General features: G+C 56.5%; 1 protein-coding gene across 4 annotated transcripts in view; it reads right to left on the bottom strand.

Moving 5' to 3' along the window:
- Positions 1–513: 513 nt before the first annotated feature.
- NF2 (NF2, moesin-ezrin-radixin like (MERLIN) tumor suppressor) overlaps positions 514–27,342 on the bottom strand; it is a 74,633-nt gene continuing 47,804 nt past the window's right edge. The window contains exons 8-17 of one of the 4 annotated variants that reach the window (XM_061385290.1): positions 27,132–27,266; positions 23,110–23,184; positions 21,808–21,921; positions 18,915–19,037; positions 18,038–18,255; positions 17,389–17,494; positions 16,788–16,915; positions 14,605–14,770; positions 13,146–13,190; positions 514–3,192 (exon numbers count right to left, since the gene is read on the bottom strand). In XM_061385290.1, coding sequence (XP_061241274.1) covers positions 13,155–13,190; positions 14,605–14,770; positions 16,788–16,915; positions 17,389–17,494; positions 18,038–18,255; positions 18,915–19,037; positions 21,808–21,921; positions 23,110–23,184; positions 27,132–27,266 — 1,101 coding nt within the window. In that variant the 3' untranslated portion in view covers positions 514–3,192; positions 13,146–13,154. Of the gene's footprint in view, positions 3,193–13,130; positions 13,191–14,604; positions 14,771–16,787; positions 16,916–17,388; positions 17,495–18,037; positions 18,256–18,914; positions 19,038–21,807; positions 21,922–23,109; positions 23,185–27,131; positions 27,267–27,342 lie in introns of all 4 variants that reach the window. The other 3 variants (XM_061385289.1, XM_061385288.1, XM_061385291.1) reach the window with 3 other exon arrangements.

Here is a 27,342-nt window from a genome sequence, read left to right as displayed (position 1 = left end):
TGACTGAGTGACTTTAAACAAAACCCCCTAAGCTCAGAAGGGTAGTTCTCAACCCCAAGGGTGAATGGCACGCGGCCCTGTGACCACACGGGGCCACCTCTGTCCCGTAGGCAGCACCTGGGCTCCCGGGGACTCCACATGCTGCCCACCACCCCGCTTCCAGAGCCAGAAACGGGGACCCCGGAAGCAGAAGTGCCTGGAGCGACCGTCTAGTATGGCACCCTTGTTTCCAGGTCTGGAACTGAGGGCAGGTGAGGGGTGTGGGAAGGTCACTGGGCGATTGAGACCCAGTACACAGCCTGCTTCATGGGAAGCACGAGGGGGGTGCCCAGATGAAGGTGCAGTCAGGGGTGCTGCCATCAGCCCGGAAAAGGGGGATCCTTTCCCCTCTGACATAGGGATAGGGCTGAGGTCCTAGACATCAGCGGGGGCAGAGGCCCATTTCCTCTGGGGCACCCGGCGCCCACCACTGTGGGGGCTGGAACGACGAGCAAACTGAGGCCCGAGACCAACTTTTTACAGTTTAGAATTTTTATTAAAACAAACATTTAAATTACAACAGTCCGCCAGAATAGAAAATAGCCTTCCCTGGTCCGGCTCTGACAGGAGGCCCCATGGGATGGGGGAGGGTGGTTTGATGTCTTTGAAAACTGAGGGAGCTTCCCTGGAAGCCCAGAGGGGCCGGCCTGGCCCTGGGGCAGTGGCTGTCTCCCCACCAAGGCCGCCGGGTCTCAGCCCTGTCAGCGGGCGACGCTCAGTCGCTGTGGCCGGTTGTCAGCCTCAGAACGTGCTGTTTGGATTCGAAAGAGAAAAGAGAGGGAGAGAGAGAAGCCTGTCCCCAAGACTCAGAAGGCAGTCGCTCAGGAAGCGTTATGTAAGGCCGCGGGGGCCGTCCATCAGGGACCGCACACGGCAGAGGCCCTGGGGCCCAGCAGGGGCGGGGAGCAAGTCAGCGAGGTGGTCTGCGTGCACCCACCAAGAGCCGCCGGTGCAGCCCCGCCGGGGCTCACTAGCCCAGTGCTTCCGCCCAGTGACCATCAGGGGCGCTTCTAACCCAACGATCCCAGGCAGGGCCCTGCTCTTGGTGGAGGTCAGGGGCTTCCTTAACTGGACAAGCCCTCAGCTCGCCCACTGACACATCACAGTCGCCTCCGCTGTGGGCATGCGCCCTGAGAACGGAGCTCCTCTTTCAAAGTCCTTCTTCCACTCGGGCTCAAGACCCTTAGGAGGGCCCCGTCCTCTCCGCCTGTCCATCTCCGGGAGGTACCCACCCACTCTTGTCCCCAAGGAAAACTGAGGTGTTCCAGCCGGCCCACTCCCACCCCGAGGCAGCTCCCCTACACGGCTCGGATGCCAGCCCGCTCCCCTGTGGCCACAGACTTCAGACACACAAGCAGCAGTTAAATAATAATAATAATAATAAAAACCCCACAACGTTTTTATAAATGACCACCATGCTCTGGGCCCACAGCCACTGTTACAGACTAAATCTACAGGTCAGGGGTGGGTGGTGAGCCTGAGGAGACAGCCAGGCAGACGCTAGAGGACCCCCACTGGGAACTTTGTCTCAGGGTAAGAGGCCTTGGAGGGACAGGGGAGACGGAGGGGAACCTCCCAGCAACAGCCGTTCGTGCCTAGTGTTCAGAGTCCCACCCTGCACGTCTCGAGGGGCTGGCTGCCTACGGGCAGGGTGGCCCAAGGCAGTGGCGGCCAGCCCAGGACAACCGCTGGGGCAGCTTGACCGTGGAATCTGGCAGGATCTCTGTGAGCATCTCAGTCTCTCAAAACCACTTAGGATGGCCAGAGACCACCTCTGCCCCCGGGGAATCTCTGGGCCCTCACAGGTCTTCACGTGGGAAGCGTCTTCTCACTGGATGAGACTTCCCTCTTGCCACTCTGCGCAAGAGCCCCGTGGGAAGGATGTAAACAGGCTGGGGGGTCCAGCAGGCCATGGAGGAAGGGCGGGAGAGTGGCCCCAGACCGAGGAGTGAGTGTGGGTCCTGGGTGGGCGCACGGTGTGGGGGGGCCACGTGCCAGCAGGCGCCAAGCACTGACTATGCCTCCCCGCCCCCACCCGGCCCAGGGGTCACCTGCACCCCTCCCCCCACGGCCCAGGGAGAAGGTAAAGTGAAGGCTCTAGGGAGACAAGGGCAGCAGGAAAGGAGGCCCCGGCACCGTCAAGGGTGGGGGGCTGTGCCGGCGCGTGGCCAGGAGGAAGGATGGTTCAGATCGACAAGACGGGCCACGGCCAGTGAGACATCCCTGTGGGGCCTCAAGAGCCCTGCGGAGACCCTGGTCGTGGCTGGGCTGACCACAGTGATGGGGATCCCCCTCACACCCCTGCCACCTGCAGGAGAGCCTCCAGCTGGAGAGGCCCACCCCGCCTACGCCTGCCTCTCAGACCTGGGTCTGAGCGGGCAGAAGAGAGGCAGTGAGAGCTTCGTAGGGTGCAAGTTCCAGGTGCAGGCTTGGCTGGCCTCCCAGGCCCTCCGCCAGCAGCCAGTCCTTCACCACAGCTTGGGCCGGGTTTTCCCCGGGCACAGCTGCGTTTCCACTCCCCACCACGGGCAGCCAGAGCGCTGCCCCCCGGGGGTGCCTGGGCCGGGTGCCCATCTCCTCCCGGCTCATCATGGCCGAGCTCTCCGACGACGTGGAGCAGGCGGGCCACTCTGGGCCACCTTCTCCCCACACTAGCTCCTCACCAGGGAAGGAGATGAACGTTCTGGAACCCTGGGGGCAGGGGTGGGGGATGGCACCAGCCTCCGGGTCTCCAGGGGGTTTGTGTACTCCCCTCCCCGCAGCCACTTCCCAGCCGGGGGACCGGGGCGGTCAGCCGGGGCCGGGGAGGGGGGGACAGTAAGACACACACTCCAGGGTGCTTTGGACGAAGGAAGCATAGGACCCCACATCAGACAAGGAGAGACAAATACTTCTTAAAAAAGACCTAAAGACTCAGGTCAGGAGAACTAGAACCCCACCAGAGAACCCTCTGCGGGGTCATAGTTCAAGGCAATTGCACATGAAAGGCCTGGGCTCTCCGCTCGGCCTGCCTTTGGATGGCTCCCACGGTGTAAGGCCCGTCCCGTCGGTGCCGGGGCAGGCGGGCAGAAACAGCCGATCCTGGGGCGGCCGGGTCACCTGCTAGAGCTCTTCAAAGAAGGCCACTCGGGACTTGGCGCTCTGCAGGGTGAGCTGCAAGGAAGCAGAGAAGATGGTGAAGGCGGGGCTGGCTTCCTGCCCTTTCACGACAGGACACCCTCCTGCCTCGGTGACTAAGCTCGAAGCGGGTTTGGAATGAAAGGGAAGACGGAAGCCGGTGGTCAGCCCCAAGCAAGTTTCCAGAGTCCTCCAAGGACTCGGATTGGGAGGTGGCCAGTGAGGACACGCCAGGAGGGAGGGATGGCTGGCGGGCAGAAGAGCCCGGGGCATTTGAAGAGACTCCTCCATCCCCATCCACAGGGCGTGCTGTCCACACCAGGGCTCGAGGGTCAGCTCGGCAGAACCGACGTCTCAGTCCTCAGGCCCTGGGCATGCCGCTGGGGCAAGGTGATGGGCCTCGGGCGGGGCAGGCCTGCGTCACGTGAGGACCAGCTCGTCTCTTCTGCTCCCAGTTCCCCAGGGGACCCCAGAGCCGACTTGCCCGTGACCTGGCAGCTGAGAGGGCGTTTCCATCCACAAACTGGGATGGAGGGCTCCTTTCTAGGTGGGGCTGGTTCAGGCAGGGAGGGGGCAGCACGTGGTGATGGTGGGGTGCTCTGGGCCTGAGGCCTTTCCTAAGAGGCAGGAGCTCGGGAAGAGGCGGAAGGGGAGGGGAGGGCCGGGGGAGGAGCTCTTGGCTGGCAGATAAGGCCCGAACTAGGGTTTGCGACCTCTCGGGGCTGCCAAACCTCAATTCCCCAACCCAGCAGGCCCCTTGCCAGGAGCTCCCCAAGCAGAAGCATCTGGCGTGGGCATCCTCCCAGCACCCAGCTCTGCTCCTGAAAGCAACCACGCCGGCGAGACTGCGTGCCACGTCCAGCTCTGGGACTTTGCTAAGGAGAGTTTCCGGGGATGCGGACACAGAGCACGCACAGTCCGTCCACCTTCATACCCTCGAGCCTCTTGGCTTAGTGCTGTGCATACAGTGGGAGCTCCGCTTGTTGAGTGAGCAAAATGCAGGTGGTAACTGCAACGAATGGTGAGATGCAGGGGGAAATTCGAGAGTTCCCCACCAGGCTGGAGAGGCCCAGGGGCTAATTCTCCATCACCAGCTCACTGTGCGGCCTCAAGAGACATGCTTGACCTCTCTGAGCCCCTTTTTTCTGGAGTTCAACCACGGGGGCAGGCTAGATGGCCTGGCCCATTCCCTCATTCAGAGACCTCTGGCAGCCTCTGAATCCAAAGAGCTTGGCTCTGTGAAGGGCGGGGGAGGAAGGCTCCAACCCAACCACTTCACCATCAAAGATGCACAGCATCAGTGCACTCAAAATGAGACAGCTTGAGAGCTGGCTCTTTAAATCCTGCCAAATCTTTTGGCCTTGAAGTTCCCAACTAACAAGCTAAATGCAGGGAGGCATCTGAGCTGTTTCCTTCAGTGGAACCAATTTCTGAAGCCCTTTGGAAAGCCCAGCTCTAACGGGAATGCGGAGAGCTTTCATTTCTTTGCTGAGACGGAACTCCCTCTAGAAGGACGGGCTTCTCCCTAAACATAACAGAAGAGAAGGACTGGGAAGGACACGCTAGGTGATAATGGGAACCAGGATGCGGAAGAGAGAGCCAGAGAGCCGCTGGGACAAAAATCATCCTGGGAGAGAATGAACCGAAAGGGGTGGAAGCCCGTGTACCACTCTGGTTCCTCCAACATGCCCGGGGGACCTCAGGTCAGCTCCTCCGGGGACAGGGGACCCGCAGGAGACACATTTGCCACAGCCCTTCTTTTCATGCACCCACTCACTCACAGGCACAGCCAGACCGCCTGACCCCAAAGCCCACCTGGCTGCTGAGCTGCAGGGTGGTCCTGACGGTCCCTTCCTCACAGGGTGATCAGAAATGCCCGATGACACGCTACGGCTGGTAATACTAAGAGATCACGTCCCTCCTCCCGCAGCTGTGGCTCCTGGCCTTCCAGGGATCAGGAAGCAGGGCACAGCACAGGTTAGAAGGGATGCAGGCGAAGGGGGAAGGCTCACGGCCACTGAGGTGGGGCAAGCAGAGGCCCCCGAGGAGGGGGGCCTGGCACTTCCCTGGGCGGGGAGCCCAGCCTGTGCAGGCCTCCGAGAGCCTGCTGCCCGTTTGTACGATGGTGGCGCCAAGAATTCCTGGATTGTCTACGTGAGCTGTGTGCCGGCTGTCCCCTCGAGGTGCCAGCACCAGACTCCAGCTACCCATTCCAGCGTGAGCTTGTCAGGAGGTGAAGCCCTCTTCGGGTGGGCAGCACGCATCCCTGGACCCCAGCCCACACTGACCTCTTATCTCGCAAGAGCAGCTGTTGAGCCCCAGTCCAAGGAGAGGTGCGGGGACAGACCCAATGCCCTGGCCAAGCAGAAGCAGGGAGGCACCCCGGACGCACGGCCTCGGCAAGAAGACAGTACTGTGGTCTCCGGGCTGCTGGATGGACGGGTGGGGCCACCAGACTGAGGTGGCTGACGTGGCTGCTGACACCAAGGGCCCTGGGATTTCAGCCCTGGCCCACAGGCAGACCTGCCCCCATCGCTCACTCTTTCTGCACAGTTCGTGTAAATGTAAATCCTGTGTGAGTCGCTTAGTAGCTCTTTGTGAACCCATGGACTGTAGCCCGCCAGGCTCCTCTGTCCACGGGATTTCCCAGGCAAGAACACTGGAATGGTTTGCCATTTCCTTCTCCAGGATCTTCCCCAACCAGGGATGGAACCTGGCTCTCCCACATTGCAGGGAAGATTCTTTACCATCTGAGCCACCAGGGAAGCCATGGCAGTTCCAATTTCCACAGGAAGCCCGTCATCAGAGGAAAATCCCACACGAACCGACTGGCGCCACTGGAACCCTCCCAGTGGCCACAGCGGCCCCCGCCTGCCCCAACTCAGCAGCATCCTTCATCCCAGGCATCACGCTGTGATCGTAGTCATGCTGGAGAGCAAGCTGGGGAGGCGGGTGGGGGGCGGGTCTGCAGGGAGAAGCCTGAGCTTCTTTCCTTCATGTGGGGACTCAAGCCCAGGGCCTGGGAGATGCGCCCTCGGGGTCTGCCAGCCATGCTCCCAGCCCCTGGGCTTGAGATCTTTCCCCTCACCTGTGGGATCCCTGACCGCCAGCTCTTTCTAGAAAGCTCCCTGACTGTCACACTGACCGTGCAGCCTCAGGCAGGATGCGTTCCTAACCAAGGAGGGGAAACCCTAGCAGAAACAGCACAGAGCTGGCCCTTCGTAGCGTGAACTGCCCCCGTGGTCGTCTCCATAGACTCTGGAAGATGGGCTCACAGAGGCTGGGATCCCAGCCACCGTCTCACCTTCCAAGGTGTACAAGCCACTCAGTGTTCCGTCCACCTTCCTGGCTCTCCGCCTAGCAGGCAAGGGACCACAGGGGCGATGATCCGACCGAGGCCTTGCATCCTGCTGTGTCGCACAGGAGAGCCGAAGCTTGTCCCGTGAGCCCACCCCCCACCCTGCAGCCCCTTGGTGATCCAGCAACATGTGTCATCACCCCCAGAAGGACTGCTCGGGGCGGGGGGGCAGTGCCTCCAGGACTGGGGCTGGGGGAGGACCCCCCCATTTCAGTAGATGGAGGAGCAGAAAGGCCTGGGGACATGGACGGAGAAGTGGTGCCTCGCGCACACAGGCTACCCCATCCAGGACCCACGGGGTCCGCTCCACCTTCTCTGAAGCCTTCTGAGGACGTGCAGCCTCAGCGGGTCCGCTCTCCGGCGCCCTGAGGATGACAGAAGACCATGAACGTCTCCTCACCAGGTTCAGGGCTGACCGCGCCTCCCTTCCAGCTGTCTCCTAATACCTGATTCAGATCAGCCGTGTGAATAATACAGGAGGAATTAAGTTCTCTCTCTCTCTCGACTGAACCGGCTGTTCAAGTCTGTCACTAATCCAAGCTCCATTCCGAGCAGACAAACTTCCTTTTCTCTGCCAGCTGCAGAGCTGGACAGCGTGGTTTTCATCTTCGGGGTGTATGTGTGTGTGTGTGTGTGTGTGTGTGTTGGGGGGGACGGGCGTCTGGTCCACCTGTGGCCTGGCCCCTTCTTCCTGCCCAGCCTTGACACACACAAGCCCGGCAGAGTCGCCTCCCGTCCCACCCACCTCCCCATGGCACTGCCCGTTGTCTGTGACTGCCACCAGGCTGGGCAAGGGCAGGACAGGGTGGGGGGTCACCTGGGGGGGGTCACCTGGCAGGGCCAAGACCTCTTCACACCACCCAAGCTGTGTGCAGTGCGACCGGACAGATACCTCCAACCAGCTAACACACGAGTTCAGACTCGGGAGCCGCATCTGTGCCCTTAAAAAGATGGGAGGCTGGCTCCCCCGGCCCTGCGAAGGACCTAGTAGCTAGCCGCCTCTCCCGGACTCAGGCACGGTCCTGAGACAGACTCAGGGGCCTCCAGCTCACTGGATGAGGACTTCAGGCAGCCCCTGCTGCTGCCCACTCCTGAGAGAGGGCCCCTGGGGATCTAGAGACAGCAAGCCCGGAGGCCTCGAGACAAGCACCAGGCTCCCCAGGGGGCCCTCCCACCCTGCAGGGAAGGCTTCCAGCTCCCAGGCTCCTCCAGCCTCATCCATTCCCAGGAGTGCCCCCTGCTGGAGGAACACAGACCCCCACGCTGGTGGCTGCCAGCTCCCTCCTCCCCGGCTCTCCTCTAAAAGTCCTTTTGGGGGGGGGGGGCGGGGAGGACTGCTTCCCAAAGTGAAGGGAGAAGAACTAGATGTATTCCGGCACGGGGCCTGCAGCGGCAAGGCTGCCTGATTAAGGATGAATTACACTTTCATCAGCGCAGAGAGAAAATTGATTCACAAGGCCACACTGTGATAATCTGGCTCCTAAAGAAAAGGGGGTGGCGTTGGGGGTGGGGGTGGGCAGGACACAGAGCCACTTCGGCGATCAGTGACGAGACAGCAAGAAGAAGCTCTACAATTAAGCTGGGAGAACAAAACTAATCAGAGAGCCAGGAGTTCTCCAACTAGTCTCTGGGGGCCTCGCCTCAATCCACTCATCCCTGGTGGGGTAAGAGAGAAAGGCGGTGGGGGTGGGTAGTGGGGGAGTCTTATTCATTTTAGACAAGGAGACCCACAAGGCTGAACCTGTTTCAGACACTACCCTAAGAACTCCAGGGGCCGAGACCCTGCTCTTCCCATAAAAATGCAGGGGAATTGAAATGCAAGCCCTAAAATCATGTTACACTTTCTCTCCGCCACTACATATTGAGAACAGAGGAGCTGGGAGGGGAGCGGGGGTGGCGGGCGTAGCACAGATACAAAAGGACAAGCAGCTTCTCCACCACTGGGAGCAGGAAGGTGAACGCCAAATCCAGAAGCAGCAGCCAATTCCCACATAATCTCTGGTTTGGGGTGTGATCAACATTCCCTTTCCGGAAGAGAAGCTGAGGGGGCAGGGCCGGTGGAGGGGGACGGCGGCTGGGAGCTGGCCGGATTAAGCGATTCTGTCATCTTGCTAGCTGACAACTTGCACCCGAATGTCATCTGGTGATGTGTACAGGGGCAGAGAGCTTGTCTACATGCTTATCCCGAAACGGAGGTGGGACGAGGGGCCGAGTCCACCGTCATGAACAAATCCAGTTTGGCATCAGCTACTTTATCTGCTTCTGGGAGAAATCTGCCTGGGAAAACCCGGAGGGTGCCTTTGGTTTATGCATCCTTTAGGCTGAACGGCGCCTGGAAACCGGTGTTTGCTGGCATCTCCGGCTGCCCGGGTGATGCTCGGCTCCTCCACCTGGAAAATGGACTAATCGGCCCGCTTCACCTCGCTGGCCACGGAGAGGCTGACGGATGGGCATGGAGCGCTCGGCACGGGCACCTGGGGGAAATGGTGCAGACAGACCCATGTCTTTTCAAATCGCCAACATCAGAAGGGAAATCACGGCAGGGATCGTCAGAACAGAACCTTGCGCCCGCAGAATGAGTTTACAGCCGGATTCGTCCCTCCCGTGGTTGCGGTGATAGATCAGGTGCTGCAGGGAAGCAGCGTGGACACGTATGGTCCGTGCGGAGGGACCAGATGAGATGTTTGACTCAAACATCAAATAAATCCCACTGGTGCCCTCGGGCACTTCCAAACGGGGGCAAGATATCCTTGGAGGGCAAGGCAGGCTTTGTAGGCTCCTCAACACCTCCCACAGGGAATGGGCTCACCCAGGTAAAGCCCACCCACCCAAGGGAGGGGCTGGATCGCAGTCTTTTGGCAAAGAGGCTGAGCCAAGTGGGTCCCCGAGCTGGGTCTGGGGGCACTGAGCGTGTCAACCACACCAGCAGCACAGCCTGTGAAGGGTCCCAGGTCCCGGCAGGCAAAGCAGATGAAGGTCACTCAGGAGGGAGGCCGGGCTGGTGGCTTTAACCAGGAGGGACGCCTCTCACGCGAGTCCACCCTCGCGCTGGGGTTGATCATGTCCCTGATGTTGTAAGTGCTGTACTTAACTCCCAGCCCTGCAGCTCCAGAGGGAGTCCCCGCAAATTGAAGATGTCATTGGTCTTTTATGTCTTCCTGATCTGAGAGCGGCAGCTGGGCTTCAGAGACATGCTGAGGCTCCTCACTGACGCCTCCCCACCAGCAGAAACCACAGCAGGGCCTCGGTGGTTCACACCACTTACGAAGGAAATAAGCTTTCTAAGCTCTCTGACCTCCAGGATTTCTCATCTGTCGACTGCCTTTGAGATCCTGTGCTTCTTCAGAGACCACGGGTACGAGACACGAGGACAAGCTTGCTGGCGCTCAGACCAGCCCAGAATGACGCCGCCCCTCGAGAAGGGGCGGGGGTGAAGGGTGTGACCACAGTGTCACCTCCACAGTGCGCTGTGCAGCTAAATCCCACGCGGCCACTGCGCACCTCGTCGGCACGGTGGCTCTGAAGGCAAGAAGCGCGAGCCCTGGACACCGTTTCCCCCTCCCCCAGCCTCACTGCCAGACCCCACGCCCTTGTTCAGAAGACCCAGAGGCCAGGAACGCCACTGTGGCTCTCCTCCCCACCTCCCCCCCGCCACCCCGAGAATGCCATGGGTCTACGTTCCCAAGGGCAGCCTTTGATCGCTAGTGCCGCTCAGAGTCGGATGCAAATGTCAAACCAGTTGTGCTGATTATCGATCGGGAGAAGATGGAAATGTGCAGCGAAGATCCGTGGAAGCAGAAAAACACACCCTTGCGAATCCAGATCACACAGCGCCATTGGTGTGGGTCATTCTGGCTTTTTAAAAGCTTTTACCTCCAAACACGTGGAAGCTAAAACACCACTGAATACGCGTGTCTCGAGCTGCGCACGCAAGTGTGGCGCTTCCCAGGCCAGGCTCCCAGGCAGGTTTGTTTCTTTATACAAGTTCAAGCCCTCGCTGAGCTTTTATACGGAACTGCTTGCCAAGCTGCGCTCAGTCGTATCCGACTCTTTGCAACTCTGTGGACTGTAGCCCACCAGGCTCCTCTGTCCATGGGATTTCCCAGGCAAGAATACTGGAGGGGGTTGCCATGTCCTTCTCCAGGGGATCTTCCCGACTCAGGGATCGAACCCGTGTCTCCTGTGTGCGTGTCTCCTGCACCAGCAGGCGGATTCTTTACCACTGCACCACTTGGGAAGCCCACGGGGAACTCACTGAAACCTCATAAAAATCCTGAGGGGCACGAACTGTTTTATTCCCCTTTTATAGGAGAGGACACTGACCCTTAGCAGGAGGTAAGAATTATAGAGGAAGGAAGTGGCACAGCAGCTGGCCCCTGTGAGGCAGACTGGACTGCTTCTCGGCATTGCTGCAGGAACATGGTAACCCCTGCCCTGGGTAAACCCTTGGAATTTAGCCTAAGTGTCACCAGCCCCAGAGGGTCCTGCTGAGGCGGGTCAGACACAGGCCTCGAGGGGGAAGCCGGAGAGCAAAGGGGGAGGAATACACCCGGACGGCCAGAGGGAGGGGAACCAGTCTTTCCTCGAAGGAATCTGTGGTCAGAAGACACGAAACATGAAACAAAACAAAACCAATGCAGGCGGGTTTGAACCAAGATTAATGACGAGCTTCAGGACAATGGAAACTCCTTGGTTCACCACCGATCTGCATTTCTCACCCTGGACTTTCTAGATGGAGCTGTGCCCTTGACAGTCTGGGTGCCCACATCTCAGAGCCTGCGGTGGTATTTCTCGTCATCTAGGCTCACTCTGGCCCAGACCACAGCCCAGGCACAAGGCCAGAGCCACCCCGGCATAGCAGGTGGCTGGCTGGCAGGCTTGGTTACTGGCTGCTGGAACCACCAAAGTCCAGAATGTGCCTCCCCTCCAACTTCATATGTAGCAAAAGCTACCACTGCTTGATCTGTGATGCTGAGATTAAGTCCAGCTGTGTTGAGAGCCAACTCCATTTTATTAACCCTCGATTAATCTGAATTCTGGGTTAACTGGAGCTTGCAGCCAGCCTACTTTGAAAACAAGTTCACATCAAGACATTAAAAAAAAAAAAAGAAGGCATCTGTGCATGTCCTAGGAGCAGCACACGTTTGACTACAAACGAAACCTCATTTGTCTGTAATCACAGCTCAGTGAGGGCTGACGGTCAGAACCGGGCCCCCGAAGAACTGAAACGTTCTGAATCATTACAGAAAGAAGAGAGATGAAATCATCCCAAGGTAGAAGAGTACGGTCACAGAGAATATCTGCCAGCACAGACTGAAACACAAAATGGGCTTTCTGTGGGCCCCTGTGCTCGCCACGGGGCCCGGGAAGCCTCAGTGGGCCCACCCTGGGTGCCGTGCTGCCTGGCCCACTCATTTCATGGTTCTCACTCCTGCCCAGCACAGAGCATGCACCGCTTGGTGACGGGGTGTTCAATGCCAGCACGTGGCGTGAAAGCTTGAGCAACAGGAGCCCGCTAAATAAAAGTGTCACACACAAATTGTGGTTCACGCCAGGGGTTCCTGGAGCCACTGACAGACCGAATCCATCTTATAATGAGACCCATCTGGGACTTTAATAGCTAACCTCTCCCGCTTGGATGGCAACCACAAATAGGATCCATCCTGTGCCAGATCGCACTTTTGGATACAAAGCTTCCAATGGGCTTGTTTTATTTTGGGAGCAGAAACCATGGTGAGGATAGCAAAGAACATGTCCACACGTGACCGTGGGTGTCGGCGGGCTCACTGGCGTGGGTGCTGCTGGGGCTTGGGCGAGGAGCAGGGGGAGAGTGTCATTTTATTATTGTGTGTAATAAATTCTCTCCACTGCCTAGGCCTGTGGGGAGAATAATGAACTGTCGCAGAAGGAAAGCAGCAATCATTCAATTAATTCACTTGGCGAGCGCTGACCGCCCGTCAGCCAGGACTGCGCTGTCCCGACGGGAGTTCCCGCCGAGGCGGCCGTCAGCGCGCTCGCTGGTGGACAGACGGTCCGCTGAGCCTGACCGTGGCTGAGACCCCTGTGCTAGCGGGTTGCTTTACTTGAAAAGAGAATAGATGTGGACAGAAAGTGGGGGTTGGGGGCCGGCTCTAGAGGAAGGCAAAGCAGCACGGGCAGCTCTCTCCACCCGACCCTGGTCCCACGACCAGGAGCTGCCAGGTGTGACCGTGGACGGGTCTTCAGAGGCTGTCACCACGCGAAAGGTCATGACCTCGAGTTAAAAAGACACCCAAACAGACCCCGTTCCCATGCTAGGGTTATTTATCGGAGGGGGACGCCACCAAGACGAAGGACTTGAGACACACCTGACCGGACAAGAAGCCATGACCTTCCCCAGCCCAACAACGACACACGTGAAGGAAGGACGCCTGGTCCGACGGCCCCGGGACACACCCTGGAGGTCGGCCTGGCCCCGTGGGGGGGACGCCTGCTCTCAGACTCAAGCATGCTGCGGCCAGGCCCCAGGTGCCGCCTGACCCCCCGGGAGGGCTGGGCGCGGCCCCGGGGACACAGACAGGCAAGCTCATGCAGGGGTTAGTACCACAGAGGGCGGTCCCATCACCACATAGAGTACCTGGGCATAACCTACTGTGAGGGCTCAAATGCAGATAGGTCTTCTGCCTTGGGCTTGAGGCTAAACCAGCAAGATAAAAATGAAGAAAAACAGAAAACACACCCTGTGATATCAACAACGTCACGCGTCATTGTGCCACTTGCAAAATGCTTTCAGACCAGGTCTGAAACTGTGACTGGCGACTTTACTTGTTTTGTTTTTTACGGCTTGGAGTCGGGGATCTCTACAGCTTTCAGCACCCCGGGGGCTGTGAGGCAGCTACATACAGCCTGTGCCTGGGGCTGGGAGCAGAGACAGTGGAGTGGGGAGGGGTCTGAGGCAGCTCCTTGGAGGCCCAGCCAGCTCCCTGGCCAGCTGGTCCTTCCTCCTCTCTGCCCACAGGCTGAGGCCTCGCTCTAGCTCCCCTCTCTGCTCAGAGTTTCAGACGTGGGTCCAGGAGGGAAACCCGTTAAGTTACAGAAGCTGGGGGAAAGAGGAACGTGGATGGTGGCGAGGTCTCTTCTTCCACGCTATTAAAAGGGATTCTCTACTTGGTGCCAATGCTAACTGGAGTCAGGAGGAAGGATTCGGGACTCCCAATTGTCCCCCTCAGTGATGGCAGGCACACACATCTCTCAGGGTTTTCAGATACGGCTTAACCACTGAAAACAGTCCTCGCACTGGGAGACTAATTTTAAAGACTCGGGTACAGAGTACAAAATTAAACACATCTATCACCATCTAAGCTCACTGAAGAGCCTTGTCGTTCTGACCCCCGTGTGACAGGTGTTCCTGGCTCTAGGGCAAAGTGTCAGGAGCTGACATCACCTGGCGAGAGAGGACCTTTCTGCTCTGCCCAGCGGAAGACAAGTATACTCTTGGGCTGACAGTATGGGACTTAACTTCCTCCCAAAGGCTGAAAGCTCAAAACATCCATGGAGAAAAAGACATGAAACTTGTTAGCAACATAAATGGGAAGTCTCCTCTTTTAAAACATTAAGGTTCTTCCAGACATTTCTTTTCAAGTCTGGACGAAAGCTTAACATTCAGAATTTGGTTTTGAATCAAGAATGGAATTTTACAGTCCTACGCCGCTTAGACACACAAAAAGCCGAGAGGGAGAGGCCAGTCTCGACAGCCTCCCTTTCATTTTGCTTTCTCATTAAGTAAGGCAGCTCCCTGGGCAGAACTCCCCTCGGCTTGAAAGACAGAACTGCTTTACCGCTAAATGATGGATCAAAACCCGTCCTGGAACCATGATTCATTTCATCAGAGCTCTTAACACAAGCTCCCCTTCCATCAAGCCAGTGGGTTCACAGTCATAGGCAGAGTAACTTCCCTTCCCGGCGTGAGTCAAAAAAAAAATTCCCTCAACTAAGTACATGTTAAAAAAAAACACGACACCAGTGTGACGACTCGGCTGCCGAGGGAGCACATGCCGACCTCACACTTGGCGAGCGGCCGTCCTAAGCACAGAAGACGGGCGAGCCGGTACCTTTTTGATGGTGTTGTGCTTGCTGCCGCCGCCACCCCGATCAGAGTTCTCGTTGTGCAGCATGTCCAAGGCCGTCTCCCGTTCTTTGAGTCTCAGGGCCTCGATCTCGGTCTTGAGCTCGTTGAGCTGCTCCTGCAGGTGCTTGCTCTTCTCCATGTACTCCACTCTGCCAGTGAGAGGACAAGCGTGTTGCGGGGCTGGCAGAGGGCGAGACCCGCTGTGGCTCAGAGGCCACAGACCCACGAGCGGCTCGGCCCGGGGATCCGGAGCCTGAGCTAGGGGGGTTCAGGTCTCTGCTCAGCCGTTCATGGGCCAGGGGATCTTGGGCCAGTCCCTTAACTGCTCCACATCTGTTTCTCGTCCATGAAGTAGGGATGACGATCACAGAGCCGAGGTCAGGATTAAGCAGAAGGGAGCAGAAGAAAGCCTCAGTAAGCTATCCTACCAGTAGTAACGGCTAACAGAGAGCTTCTAATTTCTGTCCAAGAAACAACACGAGAAGCTAGCCTCCCAGAACCCAGAACAATGTCCTCGTCTCAAAATGGAAGTTGCATAGTCACGTCCGACTCTTTGTGACCCCATGGACTGTATAACCTACCAGGTTCCTCTGTCCATGGGATTTTCCAGGCAAGAACACTGGAGTGGGTTGCCTTTTCCTTCTCCAGGGGATCTCCCAGACCCAGGGATCCAACCTGGGTCTCCTGCATTGCAGGCAGACGCTTTACCGTCTGAGCCACCAGGGAAGCCACGCCCTTCTTGGAGAAGTGACTCCATCCTGGTGGACCTCTCGGACAGGCCATGGCCCCATCCCTACTTGCTCTGGGCCATCATCTCCTAACGACGACAGATGCACACACAGCCAACACCGGGAAGAGAAAGACGCCCGCCACCATCTGCAGGCAGACACGCTGCTCGGGGTGTCTGACTGCTTGGGCGCAGCCAGGCAGACTGGGCCCAAGGCTGGTTATGGACTCTGCCTAGATGCTCATGGGGACTGAGTAAGGAAACATAAACTGTAAAACAGCAGGGAATGGACAGGACGCAGCTCACCCCGATCGTGACCAGGATCAACGCTGAACATGCCTAGGATGTGGGGAAGGGGGAGGGGAACTCACACCACGGGCACCATAGTCAGAGACGCTGGGGCCTTCTGTCCCCAGGACACACTGCCCAGCCTGGGGCTGCCCATGCTGGGCACCAAGCCGGGTACCTGAGGACACCGAGCAAGGTGAAGGCACCTGCCCTACAGACTCAGGTGGGTGAGGGGCTGAACCCCCGATTTGTCCCTCATCCACAGTGCGGTGCTGGGGGGACTTCCTAGGCACTCCAAGTCTGGGCTCCTGTTGATAACAGGAACACTAGGCCTGCCTCTGAAGTCAGTTGGTGGTAATGAAATGAACGCTAAAGATCTGTGTCACCAGGCGCCCCATGCCAGGTAGCTGCCATGACAGTCCCCTGGCCGGGGTGGTGGCTGGCTGATTCACCTACGGCTCAGAACAGGGGACCCCGGTTAGATGTCCTTTGTAGGGGGGAGGCTCCCTTCCATCTCAGGGCCACAGTCCCTAACCATAAAGTAAACAAGGAGGTCAGCTCAGGGCGGGCTGAGCTCGGCCGCCAGAGAACACACTAGGAAACATGTTCCACCACCAGGTCAGAGCATGACCACCACCTGAACAGGGTCTGACTGGCTGGGAGACCCCCAACAACCAGTCCTAGAGTGTGGGTGAGCTCTGAAGCCACTGTAAACTCCGGGTCACCCGTCAGGTGTCATTTTTATCCTGGAAGACGGAATGCTGGTCTACCGCCCTTCATTTCCAATCAGGAAGCTCCTCTCTGGTGGACAACTGTGAAGGCGTTCGTCACTCAGTCGTGTCCGCCTCTTTGCGACCCCGTGGACTGTAGCCCGTCGGGCTCCTCTATCCACGGGATTCTCCAGGCCAGAATATTGGAGTGGGTGCCCTTCTCCAGGGGGTCTTCCCGACCCAGGGATGGAACCCAGGTCTCCTGCACTGCAGGTGGATTCTTTACCGCCTGAGCCACCAGGCAAGCCCACAAAGAGGGGAGCAGCCGGGAGAGACAGGCAAGAGTGCTCGAATGTCTGGTGGGCAAGGACAGAGCAAACCTTCATGGGGTTAGGGACAGGCTGCCCACGTGGGGCCCCAGGGAGGCCAGGGACTCCGTACTTCTCTTTCTCTATCTCCATGGAAAGCCGCTTCATGTCGGTGTCCTTGAAGTCGAAAGACAGGCTGTCGCCAGTGAGGCTGAAGCTTGCCATGTCGGGAGGCAGCGGTGCTGGGAGTGGGTTCATGGGCTGTGAAGGAGAAACCTGATCATCAGAAGGGTTGGTTCCCCAGAACGGAGGGCACTGCCATGTCAGCCATTGACCCTCCAGAGGCCACAGAGGCCCTGGGCCCAACGCGCCCACCCCTAAAGCGGATGGAGGCAAGGCAACGAGATTGGATGACTTTCTCCTCCCAGATCAGATGGTCACCTGAAATACGGCCCCAACAGACCTCTCCCACCACCTGCCCTACAAGGCTGTAAACAGTATTGTTTGTTAGTCTTTGGACCACTATTTTGTACTTCCTGCTCTGTTCCTCTGCTTAAACCATGTTGCCTCCCTACACCCCATCTCACTTTCAAGGCCCTAGAATGTTCTGCACTGCTCACTCTGCCATGCATTTGCTTAACAGTAGCCCTGAGGGCCCCGCAAGGGAACCTGAGGGCTGGGAGGGCAGGGAATCTATGAGGCTAGAAGCAGGGTGGCTGGCAGCCCAGGCTCACCGGGTACGTGGGCTTGGTGGTGATTTCCAGCAGCTTCTGCTTGGCTCTTCGCTCTGCCTCGCGGGCTTCCTGCAGGTCCTGCTTCAGCTGATCGGCCTCCTTGGCCCTGCAAGGAGAGGAGGGGCCGTCAACCCCACAGAAGACACAGGAGGAGCTGGAGGTACATGAAAGCGGAACCCCTCTAGGAAGTTCAGACGAGGAACGAGCCAGTGTTCATCTGATGGCTGCGGGACAAGGACAACTGAGAGCCTCGAACTGTCTTTGCAAAGCACAGACCAGAGTCCCATCCTTGGACCTGGCCATGAGCCAGGGTGGCCTGTCCAGCCCCACTCCCCCGTGTAGGGCATGGTGAATACTGCTGTCTCCCCACGTGCCCCTCAAAAAAAAAGGGAAAAGAAGTGTATTGTGTAAATGTAAGAAAAGTCTCATGTCTCCTCAGCTAAAAGCAGCCTGTGGATAAGCTCAGCAGTTTCCTGCAAACGCGACCATCCGAGGCACAGGGGCTCAGTGCAAAGGCACGGCCGGGCTGCGGTCTGTGGAACCAGAGAACTGCATCCCTGTGCTCGCCCGGCTCCAGCCCCTCTGGCCACGCGGGAAGGGGCCTCTGGCCGGCCCGGGAGATGGACCGGCGGTGGGGGGACCCGCTCACCTCCTCTCCGACTCCTCAGCCATCTTCAGCGCCAGCACCTCAGCCTCCAGCACCTTCTGCTCCATCAGGCGCTTCTCCTCCTCCGTCCGGATGGCTGTGGCCTTGATGCGCTGCATCTCCTGTTCAGCCTCTGCCGCCTTCTGGGCCAGAAGCTTCGCCTCCTCCTCCGTGATCTGGGCCTTTTCGGCCAACAGGTCGGCCGTCTCCTCCGACCGCATCTGCAGAGAGGAGCGCGGTTCAGCGGGAATGGGGGGGCGGGGGGTCCCGATCCTGTCCTCCCACCCTGCTCAGGCCTCAGATGCCCAGGTCAGCAAGAACCAGTGTCTTGGACACCCTGGGGCTCTGCTGGTCCCCAAGCCACACCCTTCAACTGCTGAGAAGGCCCTTCAGGGGGTCCATCCACAGGGTCCCATTTGAGCTGAGGGCACACTCTATGAGGGAGAAAACCAGCTTAACTCTGTCCTTCTCTCTCTTTAAATAAGTGGTTCGAAAGCGGGGCGACTGTCCCCTCATGGGACACGTCACAGTGTCTAGAAATGACTTTGATTGTCACAAATGGGGAATCCAGCGGGCAGAGGCCAGGGACACGGCCAACCAGCCCTCAGTGGACAGGACGGCCCCCACCAGGGGACCACCTGGCCCGATGAGCGGGGGGCCGAGGCTGAGACTCCCCCGGGGAAAGGTGACCCACGGTGAGTGAAGTTTGCCTGCCCTGGGAGGCTGAACTCAGCCTAAATCTGCTCCTGCAAACACAGGTGGAAAGAAAGCAATTTTTTTTTTAAGCCGAAACGTCAAAGCAAGTGGCTACTCCATGGTCTTCGGGGCCTAACCCTGAGCCCGAGGGAGGCCTCCCGGGACCCAGCCCCGCGGACGTCACCAGGGCTTCGTTGGCCATCGTCGCCTCTTCCTTCATCTGCAGCAGCCGCCTCTCCAGCTCATCCCGCGTGCGTTCAGCCTCCTCTCGCATCTGCTTCTCCCGAGCGAGGCGCTGCCGCTCCATCTGCGGGGGAGGTGCGGCCACTGGTCACGGGGGCCCGCAACCTGCGGCACGCCAGTGCCAGGGTCTCCCTCTGAGAACCCTTTTCCTCCCTGCACTTTAGGGACCCAGGGTGACTCCCCTTGCCCACCACCCTCCATCCTTCTGAACCAGCTTGTCGAGTGGCAAGCCGTGCTCCTTGAAAAATCATCGAGCGGTAAATGAACAAACAGTGGAACGCTGAGCCAGCCTCCACCGGGATGGACGGGCGCGTTTGTGCATGGTGGGTGCGGAAGCAGCTACTTGGCCAACACAGTGCTTGTGCAGGGAGACCCTGGTGGCCCTGCTCTGCGGCTCAAAGGATGCAATGCAGGCTCCTCCTCCCAAGGGGCAGCTGCAGAGACAGACTGCTTTCTCCCCTGCACCCACGGACCCCTCCCTGCACCCATGAGACCCCTAGTCTCATCGGCAACGGCTCCACTCTCGCCTCTGACCCTCGGAGATGAAGTTGTCCGTGTGAAGCATCAACAGCTCAAACGCTGTACTTTCCAGGGGAGGTGGCAGCAGCTGAGGTACAGACCCCACAGCCTCATGCGGAGGCAACTCCCGAGCCAGGCCTGGGACAGGAAGGAGCCGGGAGGGGACGGGGCCCGCTCCTCGCAGCACCAGCGCTAAGCCACCACCACTGGCCTTCCGGATCGCTGAATTAATTGGGCCACATGCCGAGCTTAATAAGGGGAACAAGTAGAGGACAAGCGGTATTCTCTGTGATCTTAGGGCCCTAGCTGCGTTCAGAAAGCAGGAGCCAGAAGTGACCACTGCACCATTTTCTTTCTTAAATAATTAAAGCACATCTAACAACTTATTTCTTGCTTTAACCTTCTCCCCAACTCAAGATTTCTAAGACTGATGCTTTTTCTAAATACTAAGCAAAAAAAAAAAAAAGGCATTGGGCATTGAAGGAATAATGCAAAGACAAGCAATAAAATCCTGTAAATTCTTCTTCAGTTTTCCTCTTCCAGGTCAATGAAAAACTTGGCCAATTTGTGCTCGATTTCTACCATGTTAGAATCTCCATTACATGGATGACTAGATCCCCGTTATCATCTGCTTGAAAAACGCCTACAATCCCTTCTGCTCCCAGCACTGCGCCTTCCCTGAGGCCTCCACCCCAATCTTAAGGAATGTCCCCGTTTGCAAAGCGGTTTTGGCTGCAAAGACCCACAGGTACAGCGTATCCTTTGATCTGAGACGCAGAAGACAGATTCTCAGCTCCACTTGACAGATGAGAAAATGGAGGCCTGGCAGGTTAAGTCATTCACCGGGGTCTCAGACTAAGTCCCATGTGTGGCACCAAGGTCAATGTCTGTCCTGCTGGGCCACGGAGCCCCTGACCTGCGGCTGCCAGATGTCAGGAACGTGCGTCTGCCGTCCTCCCAGCAGCGTGGGTCAGGGGTGTGTTCATGTTACTCTCTGCACAGCCTGGAGGCTTATACGCTTCCTTGCCCTGTTCAGGTCTCTCGCTTCTAAGCTCTGCTCTGCTGATAAGGGGGGAAGAGGGCTCTTTTTGAAGTTGCCTCTATGACCCTGCGCTGACCCACGAGCATTTCTTGTCCAACACAACCCATTCCACTGCCCTCCCCCACCCCACCTCACACACACACAAAGCATCCCAGTGAGTATGTCTGTGGCCTGACATCTCAAGAGAGCGTCTCAAGAGACGGAGAGCTGGGAGCACAGTGGATCCAACTGGGCGTTTCATCCTAAACCCCGGGGCCGGGAGCCAGTCTCTTTGGAGGATCCGAAGTAGAGAGCTGCACACAGACCAATCATCACCCTCCGAGCCTGCACGTCCGAGGGCAGCTGATCGCAGCTGCTGCTCCTGTCTGCTGGTTCACCCACAACCTCGACTGACATTTGCAGCAGCGAGGCTCACATAGGCCGTGTGGGTTTCGGTGAGTCGGAAAGGTCTATGAGCGGAAAACAATGATGCGGGTGGTCCGGGCTGATGATAACGGATGCTAACGGAGGCTCCCAGTGCGGCCCTTGCGCCGCCCGGCCTGACCTGCAGCGGGGAAGTGCGGCCGGGGTCTAATTAGCATTCTGTCAGCGGGCTGCTGGGTGTGCCCTGTATTCTATCACCAGCTAATTAGAAAAGAACAAGGCTGGGCACAGGAGACGGGCAGGCAGAAAGAATGAAAGCTTAGCTGCACGGACCAGAGATGGATGGATGCGTGGATGGATGGATAGAAAGATGGACGGATAGATGCGTGTAGGCTTGGCTGTCTCTGCCCGAACCTGCGCTGACCACACTTCACTCGCTTCACTGGAGAAATAACCAGGGACGTGTCTTTGAGATACCTGTTACAGTTTATTCCTCATTTCCAGAGCTGACTCCCACCATCATTTATTCATCGGCCAGAAAGATCCAACAGGGATAGCATGAGATACCACTCCAGTACTTTTGCCTGGAAAATCCCATGGACGGAGGAGCCTGGTGGGCTGCAATCCATGGGGTCGCTAAGAGTCGGACATGACTGAGCGACTTCGCTTTCACTTTTCACTTTCATGCATTGGAGAAGGAAATGGCAACCCACTCCAGTGTTCTTGCCTGGAGAATCCCAGGGATGGGGGAGCCTGGTGGCTGCCGTCTATGGGGTCACACAGAGTTGGAACAACTGAAGTGACTTAGCATAGCATAGCATAGGCACTTTCACGATCAGAGGACGGCCACCCCTTACCTCCAGGCAGAGGCCCCCACGGGGCAACAGCAGCAGCTCCAACACCTGCTCACCTGCTTTCTGGCCTTCTCCTCCCTGGCCTGGGCTTTCATCTGTTGGACTTCCAAAGAATCGGCCTTCCTTCTCCTCATAAACAGGTCGTGATTCCCAATACACAGCTGGAGAATCTGCAGCCAGGAAAGCAGGGGATGTGTGAACACCTGTGGACACGGGCTGCGTGCAGAGCTACACGGAGACGTACTCTGAACTCCGGGGCAGCGACTGCCCGTGCACACCAGTGGGCAGACACAAGACGCAGAAAGCACTTGACTGTCTACTAACAGGAGCGTGGAGGAAAAAAAAATATACGTTTCATATAATACACAATGGAATACTATACAGCAGTGAAGTGTGTGTGTGCTCAGTCACTCAGGACCATATTTTTAAGCATCAACATGGATAAATCACACACACACAAAAAAGAAAAGGTAAGAAAGGCAAGTAACAGAGGAATACAGCTGACAGCACATATATACATTTAAGAACATACAAAATCTGCTAGTATCCTTGTTTTGCCCTACTTGAAATAAAAGTTCTTGAATATCAGGCGGGGACACTTAGCACACAGCTGAGAACACTGGTCACCCTTGGGAAGCAGGGGGCTGGCAGGGTGCCAGTGTGGGAGGGGGTTCCCACAGTGATGGGAGTGTGCTGTTTCTTTTTTCCTTTTTGTTCTGCCAGACTGCACGGTGGGTGGAACTTCTCCAACCAGAGACTGAACCCATGTCTCCTGCAGGGCGAGCACAGAGCCTCAGTCAAGCACTGGGCCGCCAGGGAGGTCCGGGAGTGTGGCATTTCTTAAAGCTGGGTGGTGGCTAAGGAGTTGTTTATTCCTGTCATTCTTTACACCTCACAGATACATTATACTTATCCTTTCATAGGTATGAAGTACTTTAATAAAAATAACTTAAAAAAAAAAGTTCCTCATCACAAAATGTAGATTTGACTCTTTGCTGCGGTGGTTTAGTGGCTAAGTCATGTTCAACTCTGGCTCTTCTGTCCATGGGATTTTCCAGGCAAGAATACTTGGATGGGTTGCCATTTCCTTCTCCACGGGATCTTTCCGACCCACGGATAGAATCCAAATCTCCTGCATCACAGGCAGATTCTTTACCAACTGAGCCACCAGGGAAGCCCGTAAGTGTGCCTCTTCTGGTGAAGCTAAAGAGAAGTCTTTCAAGGCTGATCAGGAGAGCACATGCCACGCGGGTTATCATTTTACACCTCACAACATGTTGCTCTGATACTGGTTCAAAAAGGCTTTCAGTTTCACAGAAAAACTACAATCCATAATAAAAACCAGGATCTTAACTTACCAGCTTATTGACACGAAGCTTTGAGGAGTTAAATTTGAAGACATCGATTTTCTTATCCAAAGGCTTAATGGTAAACTGAAAGGAAAAAGCAGAAAACAGCTTCGGGTTCCGACAGCCTAGAGCCCTACCACCAACTGGGCAATCCCACAAAGGTGGTGACCCCCCGGCAAAGATCCTCATCCCAGGAGGTTCAGGAGCCTGGAAGCTGGGTTCTTAGCACCATCTTGGGCTTGGAAACCTGAAGTTAAACCTTAGGTGGGCCCGACCTTGAGGCCAATGCTGGACGGGCCACCCCGCAGTCTAAGGCAGCCTTAAGGAGGCTCTCAACCTGGCCAGAACTAAACCAACCACCATCAACAGCTTGACAGGTCACATCAATCATCACTACCTCGCTGGGTGGCACAGATCCCAAATCCTCAGAGTAGGAGGGACATGCTGGTCAAAGAACATGACAGAGAAGCTAAAAGGTAGGCGGGAAGGGCATTCTGGACAGGGCAAGCAACAGAAATAAAGCAGAGATGGGGAAATGAGCACCGTATGGGAATGTGTGTGCATGTGTGTGTTTGTATGTGCGTGTGAGAGAGAGAGACACAGCATTAGCTCTTTGATGACTAAGAGAAAACCATGGGAGGGGCTTCCCTGGTGGCTCAGTGGTAGAGAATCCGCCTGCCAATGCAGGAGACACAGGTTCAATCCCTGATCCGGGAAGATCGCACATGCCTTGAAGCAACTAAACCCACGCATCACAAACATTGAGCCTGTGTTCTAGAGCCTGGGAGCCATAAGTACTGAGCCCACATGGTGTGACTACTGAAGCTGGCGTGCCCTAAAGCCTGTGCTCCCCAACAAGAAAAAAAATGCCGCTGCAATGAGAAGCCTGCGCACCTCAACTGGAGAGCAGCACCTGCTCCCAGAAACTAGAGAAAAGCCTGTGCTGCGATGACGACCCAGCACACCCAAATAGATAAATAAATAAAGTTATAGATATATATATATAAGAGAAAACCAGGGGCCTAAACTGGGAGGAAGGCAAGAGCTGGGGGTGGTGAGGTGGGCTGGGGACGGACAATTAGGAAGGCTTAGATTTGATGTGACAGCGGTCAGGGAGTCACCCCAGACCTCCCAACACAGGGATGGCTTGATGATGCTGTTAAGAGAAGGAATGCAGTCACGAGCGATGAAGAATGGACTGGAGTAGAGAAGGAAGACATAACCCTCACCATGAAAGGGGAGAGGAAGATGAATAAGGATGGGGATGGGGGAGAAATCAGGAGGAGACCCGAGGGCCAGACTGGGGGCTGGGCCGCATAAAAAGAAAACACCAGCTGGTGCTCTCACCTCTTCCTGATGAGATCGGACAGAGCCCAGATTCCAAAGCTGCACTTCGGATGTGAAAAGCCCACTCCCACGAAAGACTTGCCAAGCAGATAAAGGCATTGGGGAAGCTCGATTCTTAGATATTTCCTTCCCACGCTATGCTGTGCAACAAGGGGGAGCACACGGAGCACAGAGGAAAGGCCCTTTGTGTGGCTTTCGGTCAGGTGAGCTGAGAAGCAGTGCTGCTCTTGTGCAGGCTGCTATTTATGAATTTCGAGAGCTTATTTTTGGCCTGGCTGCCAAGCCCCAGGGCTGCCAGTGGGAGACCTCAAGGAGCGGGGAATCCACGGGCTCTGTGCCACTCTGGGGCACGTGTGCGGCATCCATGGGTCACCCGGAATAAACCAGGACTTGTGTTGTCACAGCACGCGGGATAACGCCCCAGGCTCCTTCCCATCACATCCCACCCACGCTGCGTGAGTTCCTGACGTGATGGCAGGTGATGGCGCCCGGCCCCAGGAGAGGGAACATTAGAGTTTCGTGTCGGGCTGTACAAGGGGAGCCTTCACTGCCTGGCTTCTGTGAAGGACGAGCATCTCGGGACCTTTTAGCACGCCGAGTGTGCGGATGCGCCGTAAGCAGACTTATGAAATTAGAGATGAAAAACTACCGGCGTACCCTACTGCTGCTTCGAGTCACGTGCAACTTTCCATTTCAGGGCCTTAAAAAAAAAGAAATACCTCAAATGCTCATCTCTTGAGCTACGTGCAAAAAATCTGAAAGCCAGAATGTTTTGAGTTAAGAGGCTCAATCTGTCTCATCAAGCGTGGCCGAGGGGAGCTCAGCCACGTAATGGCAACCGGGGGCCCGGTGTTCCTCTCCTCAGAGCTGCTACACGAGGGAAGGGCAAAAACAGGAAACCGGCTTGGAGGTGGGGGCCCTGCAGGCGACCACGTGAGCCGTCTCTTACTCACTCCCTCTGCGCTCGGGCCTGGCTGTGCGGGTACCAGCCCGTCGCGGGGCACTGCCCGGGCCTGCATTCCTGGGCCCTGTGTCCTGAGTCTCGGGGCTCGTCCTCTGTGTCTCCCAGGAAACCGCAGGGGACGTGGCTTCTGCTGGTGTCCCCCGTGCCAGACACAGCTCCCCTGCTCCCTCTGGGTCCCCACTTCCCGAGGGGGTGCAGAGCAGCCAGAACACAGCCCCTCCTCCCGCGGCGGTGTTCCTGTGAGGGCTGAATCAGAGCCGGGGCGAAGCTGCTGGCTGGCAGGGACGTGCCGGATCGCCACCCTCTTTGTCACCGGCCCTTTGCGCTGCAGTTATGTGTCATGGCAGCTGAGTCACCGCTTGACTAGAACTTCCTTGAGGGCTGAGATTGCATTCGCTCCATCTTTGTTTCCCTCACGAAGCCTGACACCAAGCAGATGCTCAAAAATTCCTTGAAAATTAACCAGGGAGGGGGACTTCCCTGCTGGCCCAGTGGTTAAGAATCTGCCTGCCAAGGCAGGGGACACAAGTTTGACCCCTGGTCCAGGAACTAAAATTCCTCATGTCTTGGGGCAATTAAGCCAGAGCGCTATTGAACCCATGCTCTAGAGCCTGGGAGTCGCAACTGCTGAGGCCTGAGCGCCCTAAAGCCTGTGCTCCCCAACAAGAGAAGCCACTGCAATGAGAAGCCCTCACACCGCCGCTAGAGAGAGCCCACACACCGCAACGAAGACCCAGCACAGCCACAAATAAATCAATTAATTAAATAAAACGATTTTAAAAACTTAACCATGAATGCATGAATGAGTGAATGAACACAGGATTACAGCTTTTGGGAAAAGTCACCATCCTGTGTCAGTCAGCTCAGTCACTCACTCTTTGCAACCCCATGGACTCCTTATTACTATATAGGACCATCCTATACAGTAATACTTGAATTCTACGTTAGGGTGTTCATCCAAGTTATCTGAAATTCCTTATTCTTGAATTCTTATAAGCAAGTTAGTCTGATATCCTTGTTTGTATCATTGCTGGTATGTATATATTATTTGTATAGTATATATAATATGCACAATTCATGTATGTATCATGGAGATTTGAGTGAATGAGTACAAGTCTCTCTCAGTCGTGTCTAACTCTTTGCAAGGCCATTAACTATATAATCCATGGAATTCTCCAGGCAAGAATACTGGAGTGGGTAGCCCTTCCCTTTTCCAGGAGATCTTCCCAACCCAGGGGTCGAACCCAGGTCTCCCGCATTGCAGGTGGATTCTTTACCAGCTGAGCCACAAGGGAAGCCCTACGAAGATTTTTGTATATATAAATACCTGCATCACATTGAATCAAGCTCTGGACACAGAGAGAGTTTAATAAACACCACACTTAAGAGACAAACAGAATTCTCACCAGAAATACAAAGCCAAGGAATAAGAAAGGGTTACTTTCTGGTTTGTTTACAGTTCTCTGGGGCTTAGTCCTGACAAGTTGATCTTCCTGGTCTCTTGTTAGTCAGCAGGGAGGGTTTAGTGATACTATTTGAAAACAGGATGCCAATATTGTTCTGTAAATGCAATAAAAATCAACAAGCAAAAACCCAAAGCCTGGGAATTAAAGGATCTTGCTGCTAACAAGGAGCAGGCTGGCCTGGGCTGCTCCGGAAGGAGGAGAGACAGAGAAGGTTCCGTTGGGCTGCCGGGGTGTCTGCTGTGTACTCAACCTACCTCCTTGTCGCTATAGGAGATGTTCCGGATTTCGTTCCACGGGAAGGAGATCTTGGGGGTCAGCTTGTTCTCAGGGTCATAAATGTGAAGCCCCAAAGCATCCACTCCAAGCAGCAGCTCTGTGCCCTTTTTATTCTGTAGATTCGACAGAGAATAGCCACTGTCAGCTCCAGCTGAGGCTCGAGGTCTTGCTCAGCATTGACATAGACCA

This window comes from Bos javanicus, chromosome 17 (assembly GCF_032452875.1).
Source record: "Bos javanicus breed banteng chromosome 17, ARS-OSU_banteng_1.0, whole genome shotgun sequence".
NCBI lineage: Eukaryota > Metazoa > Chordata > Mammalia > Artiodactyla > Bovidae > Bos > Bos javanicus.
The sequence above is the reverse complement of the archived record's forward strand: the minus strand, read 5'-3'. Positions and strand labels throughout refer to the sequence as shown.